General features: G+C 43.4%; 1 protein-coding gene across 2 annotated transcripts in view; it reads left to right on the forward strand.

The window, feature by feature from the left end:
• The window catches only part of GNG12 (G protein subunit gamma 12), a 128,777-nt gene that overhangs the window by 38,508 nt on the left and 67,174 nt on the right, over window positions 1–23,095 (forward strand). For both annotated transcript variants that reach the window (XM_077776344.1, XM_077776345.1), the window contains exon 2: window positions 13,711–13,763. In XM_077776344.1, coding sequence (XP_077632470.1) covers window positions 13,711–13,763 — 53 coding nt within the window. The remainder of the gene's footprint in view (window positions 1–13,710; window positions 13,764–23,095) is intronic.

Genomic DNA, 23,095 nt, shown 5'->3' on the forward strand with positions numbered 1-23,095 from the left:
GCATGGGAAGATTATTAAAAATTTGGTTGTGGCCGTTGTTAGGTTTGAGATCCTAATAAAGTATTCTTGGGAAGATGTCAAGAAGTCAGTCAGATAAATAACTCTAGAATTCAGAGAAAAGGCTGGGAATGGAGATGTAGATTTGAAAGTTATCAGATTTAGGGGAGAGGAGAGGATCCAGCAGGGGAGACTGAGAACGCACATCTTAGTTTCCTGAAACAGCCATGGAAAGGGCACATCAGAATCCGGTTAGGGAAGGGAAGGTTTTTATGATTATCAAAAGTGGGTGTGAGTCTTAAAAGGTTAAGAAAGAGTGCCTCACGTCATCAGTGTCCACAACAGTTTTAGGGGAGACATGTTCATAGGAACGAAAGTCAGCTTTAGCAATAGAAGATAAATAGGAACCTAATTTCTGGATTCCCAGTTAGCTATAAACATGAATATTCAGGGCTTTCTTCTCCCTCCTTTTGCTTATTGGAAACCTAGGGTGTGTTAAGCAGAGTTCATTCTGGTGGGAAGGAAGACAAATACATAGAAGTATAAAGTATGGCCTTGCAGACACAAGACCTTGTCATCAAATTGTCCATGCAGGTGCATAAACAAATGAGAAATGGGGTTGGGTGGTAGGCAAGGAGAGGAGTTGAGCATGGAAATGGCTAACTGCACAAAATGTTGTCAGATTCCCTGGGCTGCCGTTAAACCCCTTCCTAGAGGTATGGTGAATGACAGGTATTTTTTGTTTTTTGTTTTTCTTGACTCTAGGTGGTAGTTTTTTGTTTTTGTTTTTTTTCTGGTGCAGTGAGTCCAGGCATGTGCATTCCCCCAAAGGAAGGTCAGCAGATTGTGTAGTTCAGCATGTATATAAAACGGAAAGCTCCTGGGGCACCTGGGTGGCTCAGTCGGTTAAGCATCTGACTTTGGCTCAGGTCATAATCTCACGGTTTGTGGGTTTGAGCCCTGTGTGAGGCTCTGTGTTGGCAGCTCAGAGCCTGGAGCCTGCTTCAGATTCTGGATCTCCCTCTCTATCTGCTCTTCCCCCGTTCATGCTGTGTCTGTCTGTCTCTCTCTCTCTCTCTCTCTCAAAATAAATAAACTTGAAAAAATAAAATAAAATGGAAAGCTCCTAAGAATGTCTAGAAGAGGGTACAAACTAATGTTAGGCCTTATCCAGGCAGTAAGTGTTAGGTGCAGGAACAGAGAGGTTGTGCCCACTGTGCTGGTCTTCTTAAGAGTTGTTTTCTTCTTGTAGAATGAGGTCCTTGTGGATTATGTTGAACACAGTTTTGTAGGCTATTGGTCTCTTGATGCTACAGGAAAGATGAACAAGTCCTTAGAATCTCTATCTTATCTACTTCTTTGACTGGTTTTCCATGACCTGGAGACTTACTCAATGCCCACCTGTTTTGGTGGCTACAATTTAAAACTGAATCACTAAATGGAATCAAAGCCCCCAAACCAGGGTTGGGGTAGCCGCTCCTAGCATCAGCTAAGGGGCATTTAGCCTTTGCTTCTGAGGCCAAGGCCTGGAGAAGTAGCTCACTCACATCAGAGGTCTGGCAGAACGAAACCAAAACCTTCCCTGTCTTGTTTTCCTGACCCAGCTCCATCCAGGCAGTGCCCTTTGCTGCATCCTGCCCTGAATATGCTGCCTGACTGTGCTGCAGACATCACCTGAATATTTGTGGGATGACTGCCTTCCTCTCTGTCTCAGCATCCAACAGAAAGCGTGTCATTGAAAGGAGTGATCACAATTAGAGAGCTAAGCCATGTGGACAGAATGATTATTTTCACCATGCGGCAGAAGCTCAGTTACCCAGGATGCTCCCATAAAGCTGGAACTTGTAGAGGGAAATATAGTTCTATATTACCAGTGATAAATGCTGCTCAATTTTACTTTTTTTCCCTAAGTTTTCTGAGGCTAATAAAAGTTCAACCCTGCTGAGCAGTTTTTTTAATAGCTCTATTCAAGCATGGTTGGATTTTGAAAATATTTTTTCATTGAAAAGTAACCAGAAATATGTTGGCGATCATTATTTGTTGGCAGAGAGAGAGTCTAAGGCTCCTAACGCCATTCCTGTGTCAGGAGTTCTCACGATGGGGAGTTGTGTCTGCCTAACGTTGCTTCTGGGAGGATGCCTTTAAGTCAGGATTTAATGGTGGGCCCTGGACTCACATCAGTTTGAAGTCTTTCTGCATCTGCTGCTGCCTGAAGGCCACATGGGCTATTTCACTCATACACCTTTGCAAGGAAAGGAGTTCCCTTGAAGAGCTTATGCTCCCTTTTCTCAGACCAGAACCCTGTACAGAGCTGCCTGGCTCAATAGCACCACAGCAAAACCTCAAGTGAAGCCATCATCTGTCTCATTCACTATCTCTGGTGATGGGGTTTTTGGGTGTTGGTAGGGGTATGGAGCTGATGGCCAAGAAAGAATTCTTCAAGACAGATGTCTTTGGTGCAAAACGGTGATTTTATTAAAGCACGGGGACAGGACCCATGGGCAGGAAGAGCTGCACTAGGGTTGTGAAGAGTGGCTGCTTATATACCGTGGAGTTGGGGGAGGTAAAGTCAAGAGGAAGTTTCTTAAAGGGATTTCCATATGCTAAAGAGGATTTACAGAGGCCTAGCTGTTTTCAAGCTTAGGTTATTTTTCCCTCTAGCAAAGCATTATCATTAAGATAGTAGGGAGTTCCTGGAGATTAGGCTATTGAAGAGATATTTGTAAACTGGTGGAGACTATTAGTTTAACCATTTGTTTCTGTCCTTTCCTTTGTTCTTGGGCAGCCAGGAGTGCCTGAGGAATATCACACACATCCCACCTGGGGGGGGAGGGCGCGCGCGCGCGGTTGTGGGTTGTGCGGAAGGGAGCCGTGCTAACTTGTACTTGGCCCTCAGCTTGCCTTATGGTCCCTCATCACCTGGTAATTTTCCTTTCTGTAATTCCACATAGCCCAGTTTTTTGCCATCATTCATTCTCTAAAGATGTATCAGCCACCCCCTGCCTGTCAGATACTGTCATAAAGTAATATCCTGTTGTGACCATAGTTTTTTGGCAACTGTGTTGTGTTCTTTTTCTTTATCTTCTAAACTTTAACTCCATCTGTTGAACAGTAACCGTGTAAGCCATGGCCATGAGTGAGGCACTGTAAGATCCCTAGTTAACAAAGACACATGAGAATATGTTTACTATATTCTGTGTAGGTAAGTGGACTCATTTATTTTAGGAAGATTTTCAGTGTCACGGGTTAAAACTGAAAATGTTTGGTTAACTCTAAGTTAACAGCAGCAGAGATTAAATTTAGACCAGTGTTTTGACTAATTGCTGTTTTCTATAAGTATTAAGTAAGTAGTTCTTTCCCCTTTAGGACAACAGCTAGTGATCACTGGGCCCTCAACTAGTCTTTGTGCCTTGCACATATTATTAAGAATTTTTGCCAGTGATCTACAATCCTCCAATCCCCCAAGATATTCCAGAGAGTCCCATGGCTCAAAGGGTCCAGATTAATTTCTCTGGGTTAGATCACATTTAACATTGCACCAGTTCCCATATAAGAACCTGGGGCATAAACCCTTTTGTCCACTGTGTGTACCTCACAAACCCTCAGCAGGGTGACCAACCATCTTGGTTATTTGGCACTGAAGGGATTTCTAGGATATGGAATTTGCAGTGCTAAAACCAAAAGTCCAAACCATACCAAGACGAGTAGGTTTCCCTAATCGAAAGTAGGATCAATGTACAGAAGCCAGCAACTTATCTGTAAAATGGAGATAATTCCGTCTTCCTCATGGGGTTGTGGTAAGGCCCGCTCAGTATTCCTATCTGTGGAGGTGGGTAGTTGGCTGTTGCTCTGTCCTTGGAGTTGGGGACCAGCATCATCTCTTATAGGGCCATCTGACTGCTTGCTCTCCAGAAACCTGTCAGTGAGTCAGACCTAGTTATTTTTTTTCTTTTAATGTTTATTTGTTTTTGAGAGAGACAAGCATGCCAGCATGAGTGGGGGAGGGGCAGAGAGAGAGGGAGACACAGAATCTGACAGAGAGGCCAACGTGGGGCTCAAACCCCTAGACTGCCAGATCATGTCCTTGAGCTGAAGTCAGACGCTTAACCGACTAAGTCACCCAGGTGCTCCAAATCAGTAGGAGTTCTTTCTGAGGTGAAGATGCTAGAGATCCTGGCTCATTTTCATTGGCCCTTTGCTTCTCACTGTAGTCACCCCCTTTGGGCTTTTTCTGGTACTGCCTCTTAGGTGATGAGGCCTCTCTTGCATCTAAAACTCTCCAACCCGGTGCATTAAGCTGTTTGCAGTCCTCAGTAGGCCTAGGTGCTCACTTCCTCTTGGGCATTGGCACAGATTGTTTCCTTTGCCTTGCTCACACCTCCCTCCTTTGAGTTTCCACTTAACCCTGGCTGTTCTTCGTACTTCACCCCCGACACTGCTTCCTCCCATAAGCCTTCCATGATCATCCCAGACTGGTACAGGGACCCTTCCTCTGTGCCCTCAGAATGCCTTGTACTTACTGCAATTAGATGACATCTGCCAGAGCTCTAATTACCTCCTCAGTTGTTTCCATGACTTATGGTAGCTTCCTCGAGGAGAAGGTCTATATTTTGTTCTCTCTTGTACCTGCAGCACCTTCCACATTGCTGGGCATGGAGTAGGCTTATGTGGGGCAGGATAGTGGAAGAACTCACCACCCTCATCTGTACTTTGCTTTGACTTTGCTGTGGCCCTGCCCACCATGGCCCTGTCAGTCCTTGGGAGATGTAAGCCACTCTCGATTTTTCTCAAAAGAACCCCATCCTGTCCTTACAGGGACCATCATCCAGTTTAGCTAGGTTTTCATTCGCCCTGTGCAGCACTAAACACATTATGAAAATACACACACAATACCAACCCAAACTGCCAAGGGTTATATAAATATCAGTGGGGAGACTTAGGAACTGAGAATATTATGTAGGGTGGAGGCACGCAATTGTTTGCTTTTTGTATATACACGGAATAAAAATATTTCTCCTGTGACAAGTTTAAATGTGAAATCTTCCCCCCCTCAGTTCTGAAGATGTGGTGACTTGCAGGCTAAATTGCGAATTTTGGATGTTTCATTTTATAATTGGATCCAGATTATTTTTCTTTCTCCCTAGTGAACATTAATCGTTTCCTGTGAATTTTCCTGATATTAGGAAACAGATGTTTCATATTTTTATCTGCGTTTTTCCCAAATGCTGAACCAGAACTTTTTTTTGGGGGGGGGGGAGTGGAGAGAGAGAGAGAGAGAGAGAGAGAATGTGTATACACTGTGAATTTTTGAGCAATGAGTTATATCAGAATTTGCAAATAAAAGCATAACAGATATATCTACAGAATTACACGGATTTGTCCAAGACTGGAAACATTGCTGGACATTCTGTTTAATATAGTTTGGTACTGTTTAGCTAATGTAGACTTCTGGCCTAAGAATGCATTAGGACTGTCTCATCATAGTGTGCTTGCCAGAATAAGGAGCGGCTTAGCAAAAAGCACATAGTTAAAGCAGCCTTTAATGCTCTGATTTTTAACTAATCATATATATATATATATATATATANCTTCACCATCTCTTCATAAAACACCGAATGAGTGCCATCTCTGTGCAGAGTAGGGTGCTAGAATTTTGGGGGGATACAAAAATAAGATATGGACCCTTGGGATCTTATCCAGTAGAAGAGGTGAAACATATACTAAAATACCTGTTATAAAAGGTAGAGAGTGATAAAGGTTGTAGAAATTCATAGAGAAGAGCGATTTCATTGAGCCTAGAAGGGAAGGAATACTGGCAAGAAGTGTGATGTTTATGCTCGGTTAAAAAAAAAAAAATGACAGTAAAGCAACACTTAGGTACAAGTTATTTGGATTATTTTAACTGCATTAAGGATGGTCCGTTACATAAGGCATTATTTTGGTGGATTCTCTAAAAATAATACTAGCATTTCTTATAAGCCAGAGAAAGACAAATACTGCATGGTATCATTTATATGTAGAATCAAAACCAAACAAAACAAATCAAACTCATAGAAACAGTAGAAAAGTGGTTGTCAGGGGCTGGGGGGACACAGGGAGAGGTAGGTAAAAACTTGAAGCTGTAAGATGAATAAGGGCTGAGGATCTAATATAAAATATGTTGACTATAGTTGATAACACTGTATTATATCATTGAGATTTGCTAGAAAAGCAGAACTTAAATGTTCTTACCCCACCTCAGGAAAAAGGTAAATATGTGAGATGATGGGTGTATTAATTAACTAAACAGGAGGAAGCCTTTTGCAGTGTGTATTAAGTCACCATAATGGACACTTTAAATAGCTTACAGTTTTACTTGTCAATTACACCTTAACAAAGCTGAATTAGAAATGCCAACATTTCTGGAGAGCCTCTAGTGCAGCAGGTGTGGTTCTCTGATGCTTTGTATAAAGGCTTTTTAATAGGAAATAAAGTAGAATTGGTGCTTGAGATAATTCTCCATTTGCACAAAACACATGTCTCTATTTTGGTTCCTGTGGTTCCAAGAACAAAGGACCAAGTCCAGTCTTGGCCAGCTCCAAGGTTCGGTGACCCTGCTTAAGTCACCTGGCTTGCCTGGGTGTCAGTTTTCTCAGGCGTATAGTGCGAATTGTATTCCCCAGCTCACTCACAGGGTTGCTGTGAAAATAAAAGTGGGTGTAAATGAACATTGAAAAGCAATCAAAACCCAAGCATTTTGCCAAGAAACAATGTCATAGCTCATGAGGCTCATACAAAATGTGGCTGTTGCTTATTATTTATTTAACTACTGTGTAAATGAAAATATGTTTATCCTAAAATTCAAAATACAGGGAATATATTTATAACAAATACAAATATTAACTCTTGATTATCCTATACTATTAAGAGCTCATTCAAATTCATAACAAAAATATGAAGATCCTACTATGAATAAGAAAAACATAAACTTGTTTTTCAAGGTGACAACCCATTAATAAACAGGAAAAAAACATTCATTTTTACTAATTATCTTAGAGATACAAATTAAAACTGCATTAGGAATACCATTTTAGTGTAAAATGTCAACATCTCAGAAATTCCCCATTATTTGGTTGGTGGTATTATATGCTAATAAAGGCCCTTTTAAAAACAAAAAACTGTTCATTCTACTGTTAGAAATTTAGGGAAGCTGGGGAAATAAGTGAAAGAAATGAAAAAAGCTAAAGCATGAGGATATCCAATGTAATATTATTTATAATAATAAAAACTGGTGACAACTTGCATTATTTAGTGCAGTAGGGGAGTGATTTAGTAAATCAGGACTTTTACACCAAGAACTATTATTAGGCCCCTTAAGTAATCATGGGGGTGCCTGGGTGGCTCAGTTTTAGGTTAAACGTCTGACTTCAGGCTCAGGTCATGATCTCATAGTTTGTGGGTTTGAGCCCCAATTCGGGCTCTGCGCTGACAGCTAGCTCAGAGCTGAGAGCCTATCTTCGGATTCTGTATCTCTCTCTCTGACCCTCCCCTGCTTGCACTGTCTCTCTCTGACTCTCAAAAATAAATAAAAAACATTAGAAAAATCATTATGAATATGTGTAGAAATACACAGGAAACACTTAAAATAGAAAAAGAAAATAATTGCCATCATTTATGGAGCCTTTTCCGGTGGCTTTGGGCCAACATTCTCCCTTTTTAGCATTAGAAAGTTGAGAGACTCTTGAATACTGGGAACAAACTGAGGACTGATGGGTTGGGGGGGAGGGGGGAGATGGGCATGGAGGAGGGCACTTGTGGGAATGAGCCCTGGGTGTTATATAGAAACCAACCTGACAATAAACTATTTGTAATAAAATAAAATAGAATAATAAATAAAAACATTTGAAAATTAAAAAAAGAATTGAGGCTTACAGGTAAGTGGTTCAAGGACTTGCAGCTCCTCAGTGGAGGAGCCAACAGTCAGACCTCACTTTCCATCTCCAAAGTGTTCACTGGGTTTACTGCCAATAGCATATGAACGGTGGCCATGGCCATGTAAAAACACATGTGTCTGTGGAGTGGGACAGGCAAAAATAAGTAGCAGCACTAGGATGGTGGACATATGGGCCCAACAATGCTTGCTATCCTTTTAAAATTGTCATTGGGAAACACACACACACACACACACACACCACCACCACCACCACCACCACCACTACCACCACTACCAAAAAGATGCCATTGCTCTCTTCATAGAAAAATGAGAAACAATATATTGAGTATAACATTTTATTTGTTTACTCTGGCTTTTAATGTATTCTCATAGAGGTTGGCAAAATTGGAATTACATGTCTATTTTTAAAATTTCTCACTAACTTTGGCATAAGCAGGATACTTTCCCCCCAGATTATCTACAAATTAGTTGAGGACACATCCCACCAGCTCCTTAATTAAAAACAAGATTTCAAGTGTCTAACTCTCTGTGGATTAAGGACAGTGAGCAGGTGGGAGAGTTTCTCCCGATGAACAGCCCAGACCAGCTCTTCTGGGCAGGAGCCAGTCTCAAGGTAGAGACAATGGGGTGGCACCATTTGCTTAAAGTAGGCCAGTTCACCGGCTCAGGGTGTGCCCTTTCCTGGGACAAAAGCCCTTGCATAGCGGGGGGAAATGTCACCATTTTGGTTCTTACTGTCTTTTACCTTTGGGGCTCAAGACTTGATTCCTGACTCTTTGACACATCACAGCACTACTTTATAAAGTCAGGAGCCCTGGAGCATCTGGGTGGCTCCTTCAGTTAAGTGTCTAACTTCGGCTCAGGTCGTGATCTCCTGGTCTCTGAGTTCAAACTTCATGATGGGCTCTCTGCTGACAGACAGCTTAGAGCCTGGAGCCCATTTCCAATTCTGTGTCTCCCTCTTTCTCTGTTCCTCCCCAGGTCGTGCTCTGTCTCCCTATCTCTCTCAAAAATAAACATTAAAAAAACTTTTTTTTTAAATAAAAAAGTGAAGTCAGGAGCCCTGCAACATCTAGTAACACAAATTTCTATAATAGACTCAAGACACAGGGTATATGTGTGTCCAAAAGCCTCACCTTTGTGGAACTTGTACCTTTTATGCCTACAATACAAGGCCCTTCAAAACATACAAGGCCCTTTTATATCCATTTTGCCATTTGAGATAACATCATGTCAGAATTTGCAAGTGAAACCAGAACAGATCTGGCTAGGGAAAGGTGGAGATGTCTTGAGAGCTGGAAACATTCTCCAACATGCTTCTCAACATAGCCCATTCAGGGTCGCTCCCTATTTTGTGGGTGGGGAAATGGAGGTACCTGTTAGTTAAGTAATTTGCTGGAAGTCACTGGTAGTGAAGATAGCAGGAAGCCAGGCCTATAAATATGATGTTCCTCCTCCCCCCCACAGTGCTATATTCTGTATTTTCTAGAGAATTAACATGAACTGGAAACAAGTATGATCAGGATCCAATGGCTGTTTAAAGATCTCCCACGGCTATAATTTTGTATTTTATAATTACAGTAAATGTTACAGTAATGGAGTCAAGCAAGTTATCACGTACATTTTAGACAGTTCCTATTGAGTGGAACCTTTTATAGTGATGGAAATAATCTACACCTGTGCTGTTCAATACAGTAGCCACTACTTTGCTTGATTGTTTGAAATATGGCTTATGTGACTGGGGAAATGACTTTTTAATTGTGTTTAAATTTAAATTCCCACATGTGCTAGCAGCTATTGAATTGGGCAGCAATAGTTCAAGACTTCTTAATGCTTTCTTGACATCTCCACTTGGGTATCTTAGAGTTAACAAGGTCGAATCAGAATTCTTTTTTTTTTTTTTTCTTTTCAAATTAGAACTCTTGATTTTCCTCACACAACCTCTTTCTCCCCTAAAGAAGACACCACTGACCCAGTTGCTTGAGCCAGAACCTAGGTGTCCTCTAGCCCCGTTCCTCTCCCTCCTCTCCCACAACCATGTCAGCAACAGTAATTGTTTTACCTCCAGAACCTATCCTGAATCCATTCACTTCTTTCCATCTCAACTGCTACCGTCCTGTGCCCAAGGTGCCATCATATCTCATTGAAACAATTGAATGGCTTCATAACTGGTCACCACAGATCCATTCACCCACTGTTGCCTCTTCTAGACTCCATACAGCTGCCGGAGAGACACTGTTGACCTCTTCAGTAGGTCACATCACTCCATGCTTCTATGGGAAAAATCTGTAGAACTGGTCACTGTTTGAAGTTATCTTATTTACTTCTTTGTGTACTTATTTTCTGTCTTGTTACAGTGGGGGGGGGTGGGGCTCTAGATCAGGAGCCTTGTTTACCTCATTTACTGCTGTGTCCCCAGCAGGTACAGCCATGCCTGGCACATAATTTGCATTCAGTAAACCTCTTAGGAACAATTAGATTAATGTTTATTGTAGGAGGAGATGAGATAGGAAGAGTCAAAACACGGTTGGTTGTTGCAGTTTGATTGTTAATAACTGAGATAATGCGTCCATATACATGAGAAGTTGGTGGTTTCTTTTACACTGTGGATGCAGTAGGAAGGGGGGCTGTTATGGCTAATTGCATTTTTCGGCAGATGGTAGGCTGGGCCAGTGTCCTGATGCAATCTCTGACGTGAGCTACAAAGAGCTCGTTCTCTCCCTAGAGGTCCGGGTATGTCCCAGATCTTGAAACTCTTGTCTTTCCCACTGGTAGGGAAAGGGGAGAGTGTCCTCCTACAAGGTCACTTTTATATTCATCCAAGGAGAGTTTAGATAGTGCTGGAAAGAAACATACTGTGGAACTGAAAGATAAAGGCTGACAAAGCCATGACTGGACAGCAAAAGGAGATATTCAACATGAGACTTTTATTTTTAAAATATTTGGAATATACTCACTGAGTTACTTGATGCCAAGTAAATCTCAAAGAATAGGGCTTGTGTCCCTTTTTTACTTAAATATTGCATTTTTTTTTTTTTTATTTTGAAGGAGGGGAGGGACAGAGGGAAAAGGAGAGAGAGAATCCCAAGCAGACTCTGCACTTTCAGCACATAGCTCGACATGTGGGGCTCGAGCTCATGAACCTTGAGATCATGACCTGAGCTGAAGTTGGACACTAAACCAACTGAGCCACCCAGGCACCCCAAATACTCCATGTTTTAAAGGCAAGGGTCTTTTCTGGCATTCCTTTATAATGGTCAACCAGGGCTCTTAGAGCTCATGCTATTACTTAGATCCACATGCAGAGTTCAGGGAAGCTGATGATCTTGGTGTGATCTGGTTGGCCAAGCCCTGAGTTGTGTCTGTTCCCACTCATAGTGAACAAGCATAGGAAATGACCGTCCCCTCAGCACTGGCTGGATTAAAAAGTTAAAACATGCTTTGCTAAAGAACATGTTTGGAGACTTTTTATCTCAGTATGTTTTTATTCAGTCTGGCTCTTGAACTTACAAGCTGGATAACCTTAGGCTACTGACTTCTATGCCTCAGTTTGCTCACCTGCTAAATGGAGTAATAAAAGGACCTACCCCGCATGGTTACTGATTAAAAAGTAGATTAAAGGAACATGCAAAGCACTTGGAACAGTGTCTGGCACACAACTCAGCAAAATCCAGCCTTTATTATTATTCGTTGTAGTAGTACATAATTTTCAATTGAATTGAATACTGTTACTGCAGAGAGAGAAGTCATCCCTAAAGGCAGCCAAAGGAGTTCACAAAGGCTTCCCAAGGGAGATGACTTTGGAACTGACGCCTACAGATAGGCTGATACAGTAGGGAAAGAATGTATTTGACAGAAAGAATAGAATCTGCAGAGGCACAGAGGAGTGAGTGTGTGGCACGTAGGGACCTGGAAATAGGTCTGTATAGCTAAAGGACAAGATATCGGAGTGCCCTGGAAGGGGTCAGGCACGAGACCACTGCAGCTTTTGAGACTGGGCTAAGGAACTTAGACTTGATCCTAGAACCTAGAGGAAGCCACTGAAGGACTTTCAGCAGGTTCGGGGCTCAGCATTCTGCAGTAGCCACAGTCCAAAGCCTGTTGATTCTGAACAGTGTCACTGACCAACCTCCTTTCCTATCTGGGCAGGGAGTTCACACGTGTGGATCTTATTTTTCTCACTAGGTGTGACTTCTTTGGGGGCCGTGGATTAATCAAGTAAAAAGGTTGTATTTTCTGAATTCCTTTCTACCTGATTTTTTGGTCTTCCTCTCCACCCTAGCTAAAACAGATATAGAGGTGTCTGTCTTATAGACCCCTTTGAGAATCTCATGGAAGTGATAGACCCTTCCCTCAGAAAAATCGTGAAGACAAAATTTTCCGAAGACCGACCACCCCTGCCTCGACACCATTAACCTCCTGCTGTACCCTGGTCAGACCCAGGCCTGATTCTGGTGGTTTGTTCCTACTCCATGTTGTTTTTATTTTAATTTGCTAGCACATCGCGTAACTCCATCTGCCATCACTGCTATTATCTGACCATGTATCATGGCAGCAGCCTTGGATCACTTGGTGGTTATAATTAAAACTGAAAGTGATTATCTTATTTTGAGCCGTTCACATTTAATTGAGAGTCTAGTGGCTAAGGGCATGGGATCTGGAGGCAGACCTCTACATGGATTAGAATCTCCGCTCTGTCACCAACTTAAAACCTTGAGTATGTTACTTAACCTCTCCATGTCTCAGTTTCCTTATTACAAAATGGGAATGATAATATGCTTATCTCATAAAGTTATTGTGAGTGTTAATTGAAGTAAGATGCCAAGAACAGCTCTTGGCACATAGTTAAGTGCTATATAAATATTTGTTATTATTATGTGATTATTTCCAGTAAAATGACATCACAAATGGAGTGATGATTACAAGGAGGAGAAAAATAGATGAATAAAATCCCCTCATGCATTTGACTTGCTTTACTGGTACCTGAAGGCCAAGAATGGATTCCTTTTGTGTCTGGTGTGGCTACTGGCCATTGTGGCTGTTGACTACTTGACATGTGGCTAGTCTGAGCTGTGATGTGCTGGGTCTTGAAGACTCATTGTGAAGAAAAGAATGTGAAATGTCTCATTAGTAATTTTTCTATTGGTTATGTGGTGAAATGATAATCTGAGTAAATTCAGTTAAACATATTATTAAAATTTCATCCATTTCTTTTTGCCTATTTAGTGTAACTGCTAGAAAATATACAATTATATACATGGCTCATGTTCTATTTCTGTTGAGCAGCACTGCCTTGGGCTCATCCTTATCAATAATACAAAAATTTCTGCTTATTTGTGATCCGGTGACCGCTCTTGGGAAGCCTTGAACACTCTTCCCATTGTCCTGGAGGTTGTGCTGGACTGTCCATTTTTTAATTGGTTCCTTAAAGGGAGCTGTGGCTTGGTCCTCGCAGAAGGGGTTGAGGGACCAAGGCACGAGCAACATCCAAGGAGGCTTCGGCTGACTTGGAGGGGTTTGGATGAAAACACTACCATTTATAGTTATACTGGCTTCAGACTTTCAGCGCTTCCTGAAGTAGAAAAGAGAATGCTCTCTATTCAGGAAGTTGAAATATGTAGGCAAAAACTTCTCCCTATTCCATCAGGAGCCAGAAAAGGCTTTGCTAATCTTTAACTAAAAGAATAAATACTCAACATCATGGCGGCCACTTGCAACTGAAAGCACTCCCTTTGCAAGTGTGGTTTACTTAACGGAATGTTTGCTTAATTCTGTTTCAGATTCATTCCGCCACTTCCAACCTGAAAAACGTGGGCTGCAGGAAGTCTTACTGGTGAGTTCTCTTTCATTTTTAAAACAATGTGACTGTTTGACATTATTTTTGAAATGATATTCACACTTCTAAGTTAGATACATCCCTACCGGTGCTATGATTAGATATCTATTTATTCACACTTTTTGAAATTTCCTCTCTGAAAGGATTTAAGATGTTTCCGTGCCTTAAAAAAGCAGATCAAGCCACATTCCTTTGCTAAGAACATGGTCAGGAAAAAGATCTATGATTATATGCCAAATACTGTTAAATTTTTTTTTTTTTTGAAATGAGACTATTTCCAGGCCCCTGTTGATGGTCTGCTTGTTTCGAGCAGTATCCAAAACAACAAAATGCTATTTCAGCCAAGGACTTCAGACAATCCCTTGCAGTGTGTTGTAATGAAAATTGGCTTACAGCTATAATGTATTCGCTTTCTTATTGCTGGAGTTTTCCTCTTCCTCTCTCTTTGAACCTAAATGTGTTACACAGTGGTAGAAAACTGACTTTAGAGTTAGGCAAATAATATACTTTTTAAGTGAAAAATCTTTCGGGGCTTCATGTGACCTGAGTCCCTAATCCTGTGGTGATACTGTCATTTGCGGTGTGTAGCACTTTGCTTTTGCTGCGTAAGAACCACTCCAAAATATACTCCTGGATGTTCGAGCCAAAATTTCCTGACTCCAAATAACCATTTCTTTATCCTACAGTGTTGTGGGTTGGCAGTTTGGGCTGGGCTTTGCTGTGTGAGTCTTCGGGTTTCCTCTGGGACCACTCCTGTGTCTGAAGTCAGGTACAGGTCCTCGTCACCTAGGCTTTGTTTCTGGGAGTCAGCTGGCTGTTGGAGCGATGCCAGAGGCTAAGGCATGTGTCTCATCATCCTTCAGGTTACCCTGAGCATGTTCACATGGGGTTGGGCAGGATACCGAGAGAAAGCGGGAACGCCTTGAGGCTGAGGCTCAGATGTGGCATAGCGTTCCTTCTATCACATTCTGTCGGTCAAAGCGAGCTATGTGACTGGCCTGGATTCACGAGGCTACAGATGCAAAGTCTGCCCTTTAGAACGGGAGTGGCAGGGTTGTACTGCAACAGCACAGATGCAAAGAGGGAAGGATTATGGCCATCTTTATAGTCCTGCCATACGGGGCTTCTGAGTCACATGAAAAAAGAAGGGCATGGAGCGAGGACTCCCACCCATGCCTGTCCCCTAACTCAACCATCCCCTGTCCCCATTCTGATTGCCAGGCCCCGGCACTGCCAGCCAGCGTCTCAGTCAGTTCAGCAGGTTGCGAGCTGGTCTTGCCAGTGCCAGACTGCCCACGCTCCAACCCTCCGTCTACTCTGCGCTGCCACACCAGTCATCCATCGGCTCGTCTTTCAGGCTGTCCCTGCTTTGCTCAGAAACCGTCGGTGCCCCAGATCACCCGCAGCACCAGCCTCGACTCTTCTCTCTGGCATCTCCATATCCATCATCTGGCTTCCATCCTCTCCTGCTCGCCTCTCACTGTTTGCTTTATTCCAGCCAGACCGGTCCATTTACCACTTCTCTCGAGGACACCTCCTGCTGCTCATGCCTTCTCTACTTGGAAACCCTTCCCATTCTGCAGGTCCCACTAGAATATTCTCTTCACGGTATGGCCTTCCCCGCCTATTCCTGCCATCTGGGATCTGCCCCACCCTGAACCACTGCAGAGCCAAACCCTGTGTTCTGTGGTTCCCTCTCTTCACCTTGGCTAGTCGTCTTCCTCCATTGCTTTGTCAGTGCTCTCTTTGAACCTAGACATGATCACTGTGAGATAACAGTTTATACAGTGGTAGGAAACGGGCTTTAGAGAGCTGACAGCTACCTACACTTTCCTTGCACCACAAAGGTATATACTGAGAGTATAGCAGGTACTTACTTAGTCTTAGTATAGCAGATATATCTTAGTATAGGTAGTTGGTATAGCAGGAGGCCCCATGGACTGCATGGGTTGTCTGTCAGCAGCTCATCAGATCACATGAGACACTTGTTAAAATACAAGCACACAGTCCCTTCCCCCGCACCCTCCCCATTCATTAGGTCTGGGGTAGACCCCAGGAATCTTAAAGTGATCAGATGATTCTCATGTGACTGCTATGCAGTTGGCAACCACTTGTTATGGAAAGAAGAAGAAATTTATATGAGACCTGGGTTTGAGCCCTGGCCCTTCCGCTTCTGGCTGTGGGACCTTAAGAACTCAACCTAACTGAGCTTCAGTATCCCCTGCTGTAAAATGGGAATGATGTTTATCTTGAGGCCCGCCAAGAAGATCTAAAAGGATGTATGTGCAAGTGTTTTTATAAACCATAAAAGATGATTAAAGTGCATTAATTGGTTATGGATCCGAGGCTAGCCATTGTTAAGAAAGGGACAGTTGCCTTCATGATGGTGGTGGTCATGGTAGTGACAGAGGGATAGGCAGTGAGTAGTCGAGTGGTAGTCATGGAGGATACATAATAACAGCAGCAATCAGTCAGTATCTGTGTGTGCTGGGGTTTGTTTTTTTGTTGTTTTGGGTTTTTGTTTTTGTTTTTTTTTTTGAGTGCTGACTGTATTTGCCAGGCACCGTGCTAACTGCTTTACATAGAATTATTTGAGAGTCACAGGAAGATCCCCCTGTTCAGTTGCATCTATACCATCCTTAGAGCCTAGTCCACAATTAGTGAATTAGCCCTTTGGGTTTTTTGCCCTCTTCAAAATACCTGGTTAAAATATGCTCATTCCTGAGAGAAGAACTACTTAGTTAAACTGCTGTCAACCATGGACAACCTGTCAGTGTCAAGTACAAGGTCCCGTAGAAGTGTGAGCTGCTTTGATTGGATGAAAGGAGATGGGAAAGGTAGAGCAACCGGTAGTGGGAGGCACAGGAAAGAGCCAGAGGGCACCCAGCTGCCCAAGGAAGGATGGAGTGGCGGGAGGTGTGCAGGAGGGCCAGAAGAGGTGAGGAGGACCAAGTCATCTGCTGACAGTTTGGCTCAGGACTGTTCCTGGTCCAAGGCCACCCCCTTCTCAGCCTGCTCCCCTAGTGCTTCCCCAGAACAGTGACCACGACAGACAGCATTTGTAAAACTGTCTTCCATTCACCATCCAATTTGTTTTACAAATAATAAGTGATTTTTATTATTGTTACTATAATTGTCATTTTGTCTGCAAGTAACAGAAATCCAACTTAAACTAGTTTCCTGACCTACGTGAGTAAGATGTCTATATTGGAATGGGCTTCTGGTATAGCTGTGTCCAGGGGTTCAAAAGACAGCATCAAGGCCATTATCTTTCACTCTCTCCATCTTTTAGCTCTGCTCAACCCTGTCAACTTCACTCACAGGCAAGCTCTTCCCTCACCACGGTGCCAGGGGTGGCCATCGGCATTAACACGTCCATCATCCTCCCAGCTATGGATCTCAGTGCAAAGGGTTGCCTTTTTTGCCATTGTTCCAAATAACAGGACCAAGGAGGGATCTTTACTGGCCCAGTTTGGATTCTTTGCCTGAGTCAACTTGGCTAGAAGTACACAAAAGACAATAGCAGCATCTCTTTGGGCAAGGTTTGTTTATGTGGCCCTCGAGAGAGGGTAAATCCCACCAGAATCGCATGGAATGGGATCCCTATGAAGAAAGGAAGAATTTTGTTACCAGTAGAAGGAAAGAAGGAAGAGAATGCCAACCAGATAAAAGATTTTTAGGTACCAGAGGCCACTGATTTAGAAATTCTTCATGGTGGCGGGGTTGGGGGGGTGGGGAGGAGTTCACTGAACTGGAAAGGTTTAAAATTAGATTCAGCTTCAGTTTTGTTAGCTGTCTATTCCAGGTTTGGTATCATGATCGAGACTAGTAACAATGAGCATATGGAGAGATCAAGGATGGGTGACCCCACTGTGGGGTCAGGTAGGCAGCTTTGGGCCTGAGGATCTCATACTGCCTCCCCAGAATCTGGAGGAGTGACTGTTAACCTGGAGACAGTGAACAGGCTTCAGTGTATCTGTAACCCATTGAATGAAAAAATGAACAAACTTCTATAATTATTTGCAAAACTGTGTGTATGTACTTTTCATTGGACAAAGGGATTTTGGCTTCCATCATTTTCTTCCAGGACTCCATGGTCCCCTACTGTGAAGCGACATATTTTATATTTGGCTAGTTCAATCTTATGCATTCATTTCTTGTCTTGGCTCAACTAATAAAGTTTAGTGTCCATGATAAACATGGTTCCGTATGGAACAGACAGAGTGATGTCAGTGGCTGGGTATGTTGCATTAAATTGCATGTTGAGGCTTTAGGCATATATGTAAACTTTTTACAGTCATAGTTGCCATTTACCTAAATGCTTACTCTGGTGCCAGGCTCCGTGCTACGTGCTTTATATGCATTATCTGAACTGGTTATTTATATACATGACTATAATTCTGCAAACCTCAGGTCTGTGTAGCACCTACAGGAACCAGCTCCTTCTGGCTGCCACTCTGAGAACACAGGATACAAACTCCATCTTTTCTGTCCTTCTTTATCTGCTGCTGTGGGTCACCTCTCTCTACCTTTCTACCCACAAATGATAGAATCATAGAATCCCAGAGTTGGAAGAGGCTGCTAAGATCATGCAGTTTGGTGGTTACAAGCTCTGTTCTTGGGTCGTCCAGCTCAGGGACTTCCAAGATGGAAGTGTGGGCAGGACCTAAGTTCCTGTCCTGCTTCAGTCACCACTGTCTGCTAAAAACCACTCATCTGCAAGGATAAAAAGGGTCCAGGATTAGATGTCAGACTTGAGGTTGAGTCCCGGCTACTACTTTACTTACCAACCTCTGTGACCCCAGGAAAGTTGCCTAACCTCTCTGAACCAGTTTCCTTAGTAGTCAAAGGGGATAATAACACTTGCCTCGTGGAGTTGTTAGGGGGACTGAATGAAGTAATGAAGGATTGTAAAGTCCTTGGTCTCATGCCTGGCACATAGTCTGTGCTTAGCAGAGGTTAGCTGTAACTAGACATCGCACACGTGGCATCTGAGACCTAATTAAGACATGGCTATTGTCTTAATAATATTGTCTGTCACTATTCCTTTAAAGTTTATTCAGTGAGGTGGGTCTTTTCTCCATTTTCTTTTAAAAACTTGATCAAGCCTATGACTTCTGTGGTTTTTCTTAGGCAATGAAAAGTCCTGTGGCCCCTGTAAGTAACACACACACACACACACACACACACACACACACACACACACACACATGCATGTTCACTTGGGAAATTGGAAATGCTCAGTGTGGTCAATAAGCAGTCAGTATTCACTCCAAGAGAAGTCTCACTCCTCCCCTGCCATCTTGCCAGTACAGGTCTCCCCAGCTGCCCACTGCTTCAGGCCTCCCTAGGTGAAGTGAAGCAGAGAGAGGGAGGAAAAGAGGAAGATTCTTACCTGACTGCCATCGTCATGCCGGGCACTGGGTCCTCTGAGCCTGGCTGATGGGTAAATGGACTCTTTCTCTCTTGGCTGCTTCTGTGGCTTTCTCAAGGCCTCCCTGGTGGAACTTTCCAGCACTCAGGCAGTACGTCTCCTTTGCTGGCTGCGACCATCCACCAGTTTCCATTCACGTTCTATCTTTGGGGTCCTCTCACCCTCAGGCTGAATGATGGCCGTTGGGTAGAACCTGTTTTAAGGAGACCAAGGCTGGCATTCCTGGAGCCCAGAGTTCATATTCCTTCAACCCCCCCCCTCCACCCCGGGTAGTAGAGGGTGGACAGTCACTTTCCCTGACACAGCCTTCTGTTCTCCCACCTTAGGCCTCCTTAGTAACCCCCTCACATTTTGGTTCCTCAGGCAGAAGTCACATACCAGTCCCCAAACTCTAGGAGTCCCATGTCAAGCCTTCCAGACATTGCCTTTGAGACCCTTTACTCTAGACTTGAAATGAGAGGCCAGCTCCCACCACCCAAGCGATCTTGAGGAGGGTGGGAATCAGAGCATTTCTGAGGAATCTGCCTCACAAAATCCTCATCCTTTTCCACTGCCCTGAACCTGTTTATATATCCTCCTTATGGATCTTTGAGCCAGCTAAGTCAGCTTCTTAGAAATTTCCACATAATGGTCTGGCCCCTTGCTTTGGAATTTCCCATCTGTTGAATCTTGATGCTGGAGTGGAAACTTCCACTTTAGCATCTTGTTAGATTAACTGTTAACCCCTGGCTACTACAAGGAACTCCTCTTTAGCGCCCCTAAAAGCGGCCCTTCGTCCTGTTCATGAAACTTGTGCCAGCACGGGGAGCCCTACCTCCTCGTCTCCCTCCCAAAAGTCTTCTTCAATTTTCAGACAACGTGGAGTTGCTGGAAGGCTGTTGTTCCTACAAAGCCAGGCCCGGGTCCCTGCTACCTTCCCTTTAACGGGTGTCAGAAGTGTGTGTGTGAGTCCCAGTTTGTAGAAATCAGCCTGGACGGCAGAGATTGCAACCGCAGCCAGGCTTTTACCAACACCCTGCCTCTAAGGCCACAGGGAAGCCTTTGACCTTGTCTCTGGAAAGGTTTCTCTTACTGTCACATCAAAGCGCACTTGCTATAACCCCAAGAGAAAGCTACTAATTGGAAACTCCATGATTAGTCACCATTTCTCATGCTCATGACCCTAACATAGTTTTTCTTGTTCTGAGAGCTGACTTGCCATGCTTCATGGGGATTTTTAATCAAGGCTCCATCCATAGTTTATGAATTCTGAAAAATCAAGACTTAGAGAATATACCCTACTGTCCTGCAAAGACCACCCCCTTCCCCTTGCTTTTTTTTTTTTTTTTTTTTTTTCCCAGTTTTTCTTTTCTGTTCCAGCATCCTTTGGAGTCAGCAGATTTTTCTGCCTTCTCCAGCCCCAGCATTGTGAACTTGGCCTCTCTGGCAAGGTGCCCTCCTTTGTCATGTGCAAGTTGGGCCACTGTGATGGTAGGTAGGTCACTCAGTGTGTATGTGCCCCACACCCTGGTAAAGGCAGAGTCTCAGATGAGCAAGTGACACATGCTAGCAACACACTTGTCTCAGAGTTGGAGTCGCTCTGGGGATGATGGCCTAAGAGTGTATTAAGTGCATTTTGGTCAATTCCATCATTGGACTGATTCCCCCGGCAAGACTCAACACATATCCAGATGTGAACCTGCGTTATGCCCTCCTGTTAGTTTTGCTGGCTGTTTATAAAGACAACAGGATTGAGCTCCCACCTCCTCTATCCCCTGCTCTGTGCCCTCCTTCAAACCCCAGATGATGTTGGAGACAGAGACTGACAGGGCAGAACTGAATGCTCCCCCTCCCCCCCCACTACTCACCTATGTTCTTCTCTTGGCCTCAAAGTATATAGTGCTTTCCATCTGACCATTCACATATCTAGATGTATGAAATAGCTAACAGGCTGCTAACTAAACTAGTCTTTCTTTTACAGCAGGGAGGTGCATTGTGTAGACAGGTAGACCAGAGTCCAGACCTTTCCTTAGCTATTGAGATACTTTGGGCAGAGTCTCTGAGCCTCAGTTTCCTCATTTGCTAAATGAGGATAATGCCAGTTGCCTCATAAGATAGCGGTATTGAGGAAAGCATTGCATGTAATGAATTTAGCACAGTGGCCTGTTACATAGTATATGTTCAATAAATGGTAGGTGTTATCATTATTTGCTTTTGACTGTTGAAATGATTTCTTTCAAATCCTTATAGCCTTGAAAGAAGCAGCCCAATTCTCCAGCAGTTTTTTTTGTTTTTATCAAATAGGAATTTGAGAAAAAATCAAAATGTGTGCAACCACCTGCCTTAAAAAAATATCTTGCAAACTCATTAGTTCTTTGTAGTGTACAAAGTGACTTTTTTTTGGTCGCACAGACAGCATGGCTCAAGGACTAAAAATAAAACTCAACCTGTCCAGCCTCAGATCCACCACTAAATACCTTGGGCAATGTGTTACCTTGGTCAAGTCACTTACTCTTAAAGCCCCAACTTCTGTATCAGTACAGTGAGGATACTACTGCACAGAGTTATTGAGGAAATTAAGTGAAATAATCCATGTGAAATGGATTCACCCAAATAATGGTGGCCATTATCTTCACATCATGATATTATCTTTATCTTACAGATAAGAATTGGCAGAACATATCTTTTTCCTTGTGGTAAATGGCTTCACGGAGACACTTTTATATGTAAGAAGTTCTCACTGTTTTATTCAAGAAAGAACAAGAACATTTAGAAGCAGGTTTGCTTAGAAATACCAAACTGTAGCATATACAAAAGCGAGCTACATTAACTAAACAACTTGCCATATCTCTAGACCTTCTCTCATTTCCTTGTTAAGATTTGAATAAGTGATTTTGCCACTAGATTGGGAGAAGTGTATAGATTATTTTTACAAGGACTGTGAAAATATGCAAACATAGCTATATTTGGCTGGGTGCTTTAAATTCACATCAGTTTCTTTTCTCTTTTCAATAAGACTGGCATAGTGGGCACCTTTGTGGAGCTCAAGGAGGTCTTGAAAGGAGACCTGACCTTTCCATCAGGAGGAGGGGGAGAAGGCAGGGTCTGAGCCAACGGGGTGACCCAAAATAAGGACAGAGGCTTGGTCAGACAGGATTGGCGAGCTGGCCTGTGGTGGAGCTTGGATTCCTGATTAAGGAGGTTTGGTCCCTGTAACAAGAATTCTCTAGAGCACCATCCTTCCTAGAATCCCCTGGGGGCAGTGGGCACTCCTGAGCCAGTAGACCTCCATCCATCCAGGCTCCTTGTGTCTTCCCAGGTGCCTGTGCTGTGCCAAATACAGGGCTTGTATAGAATGAAGCAACATCATTATTTGTTGGACTGATTTTGAAGTTTAGGTAATTCATGCCTGTACATCTTTGGTGAATGAATTGCCCAGGGGAGCAGAAACCCCACTCTTCTGTTGGGTCTGACTTACTCGCCTCCACAGGTAGACCATTCAGGAGTACTTTCTTTCCTAGAAGCTTAAAACATGGCAGGGAAGCTAGAGAAAGGGAGACGGTGTAGCCTTCAGGAAGGGAAGGGTAGGTGGGGGCCATTTCTGTTGGTTGGTTGGTTGGAAGGTGTTTCTTGAGCACCTGCAATGTGCCTGGGGCAGGGGGAAGAAGGAGCAAAACCTATGGGGACACTTTTGGCCCCTGACCACCTTGCGCTCTTTCCCAGCCTCTTAGTGCACTCCCTCAGGCAGAAACTGAGCCACGTGACCATAAGAAGTCACCCATTGCCGTTTTGTGGACCAGGCTTGCAGGAGCCTCTTGCCTGCACACTCAGTCCTCAGCCAGCTGTGCTGACCACAGAGCTAATGACACTTATGATGCCTGAGCTTCAGGGTCTTTCACCACCAGGGACCCCTTCT

This window comes from Crocuta crocuta, unplaced genomic scaffold (assembly GCF_008692635.1).
Source record: "Crocuta crocuta isolate KB4526 unplaced genomic scaffold, BGI_CrCroc_1.0 scaffold17, whole genome shotgun sequence".
Taxonomy (NCBI): domain Eukaryota; kingdom Metazoa; phylum Chordata; class Mammalia; order Carnivora; family Hyaenidae; genus Crocuta; species Crocuta crocuta.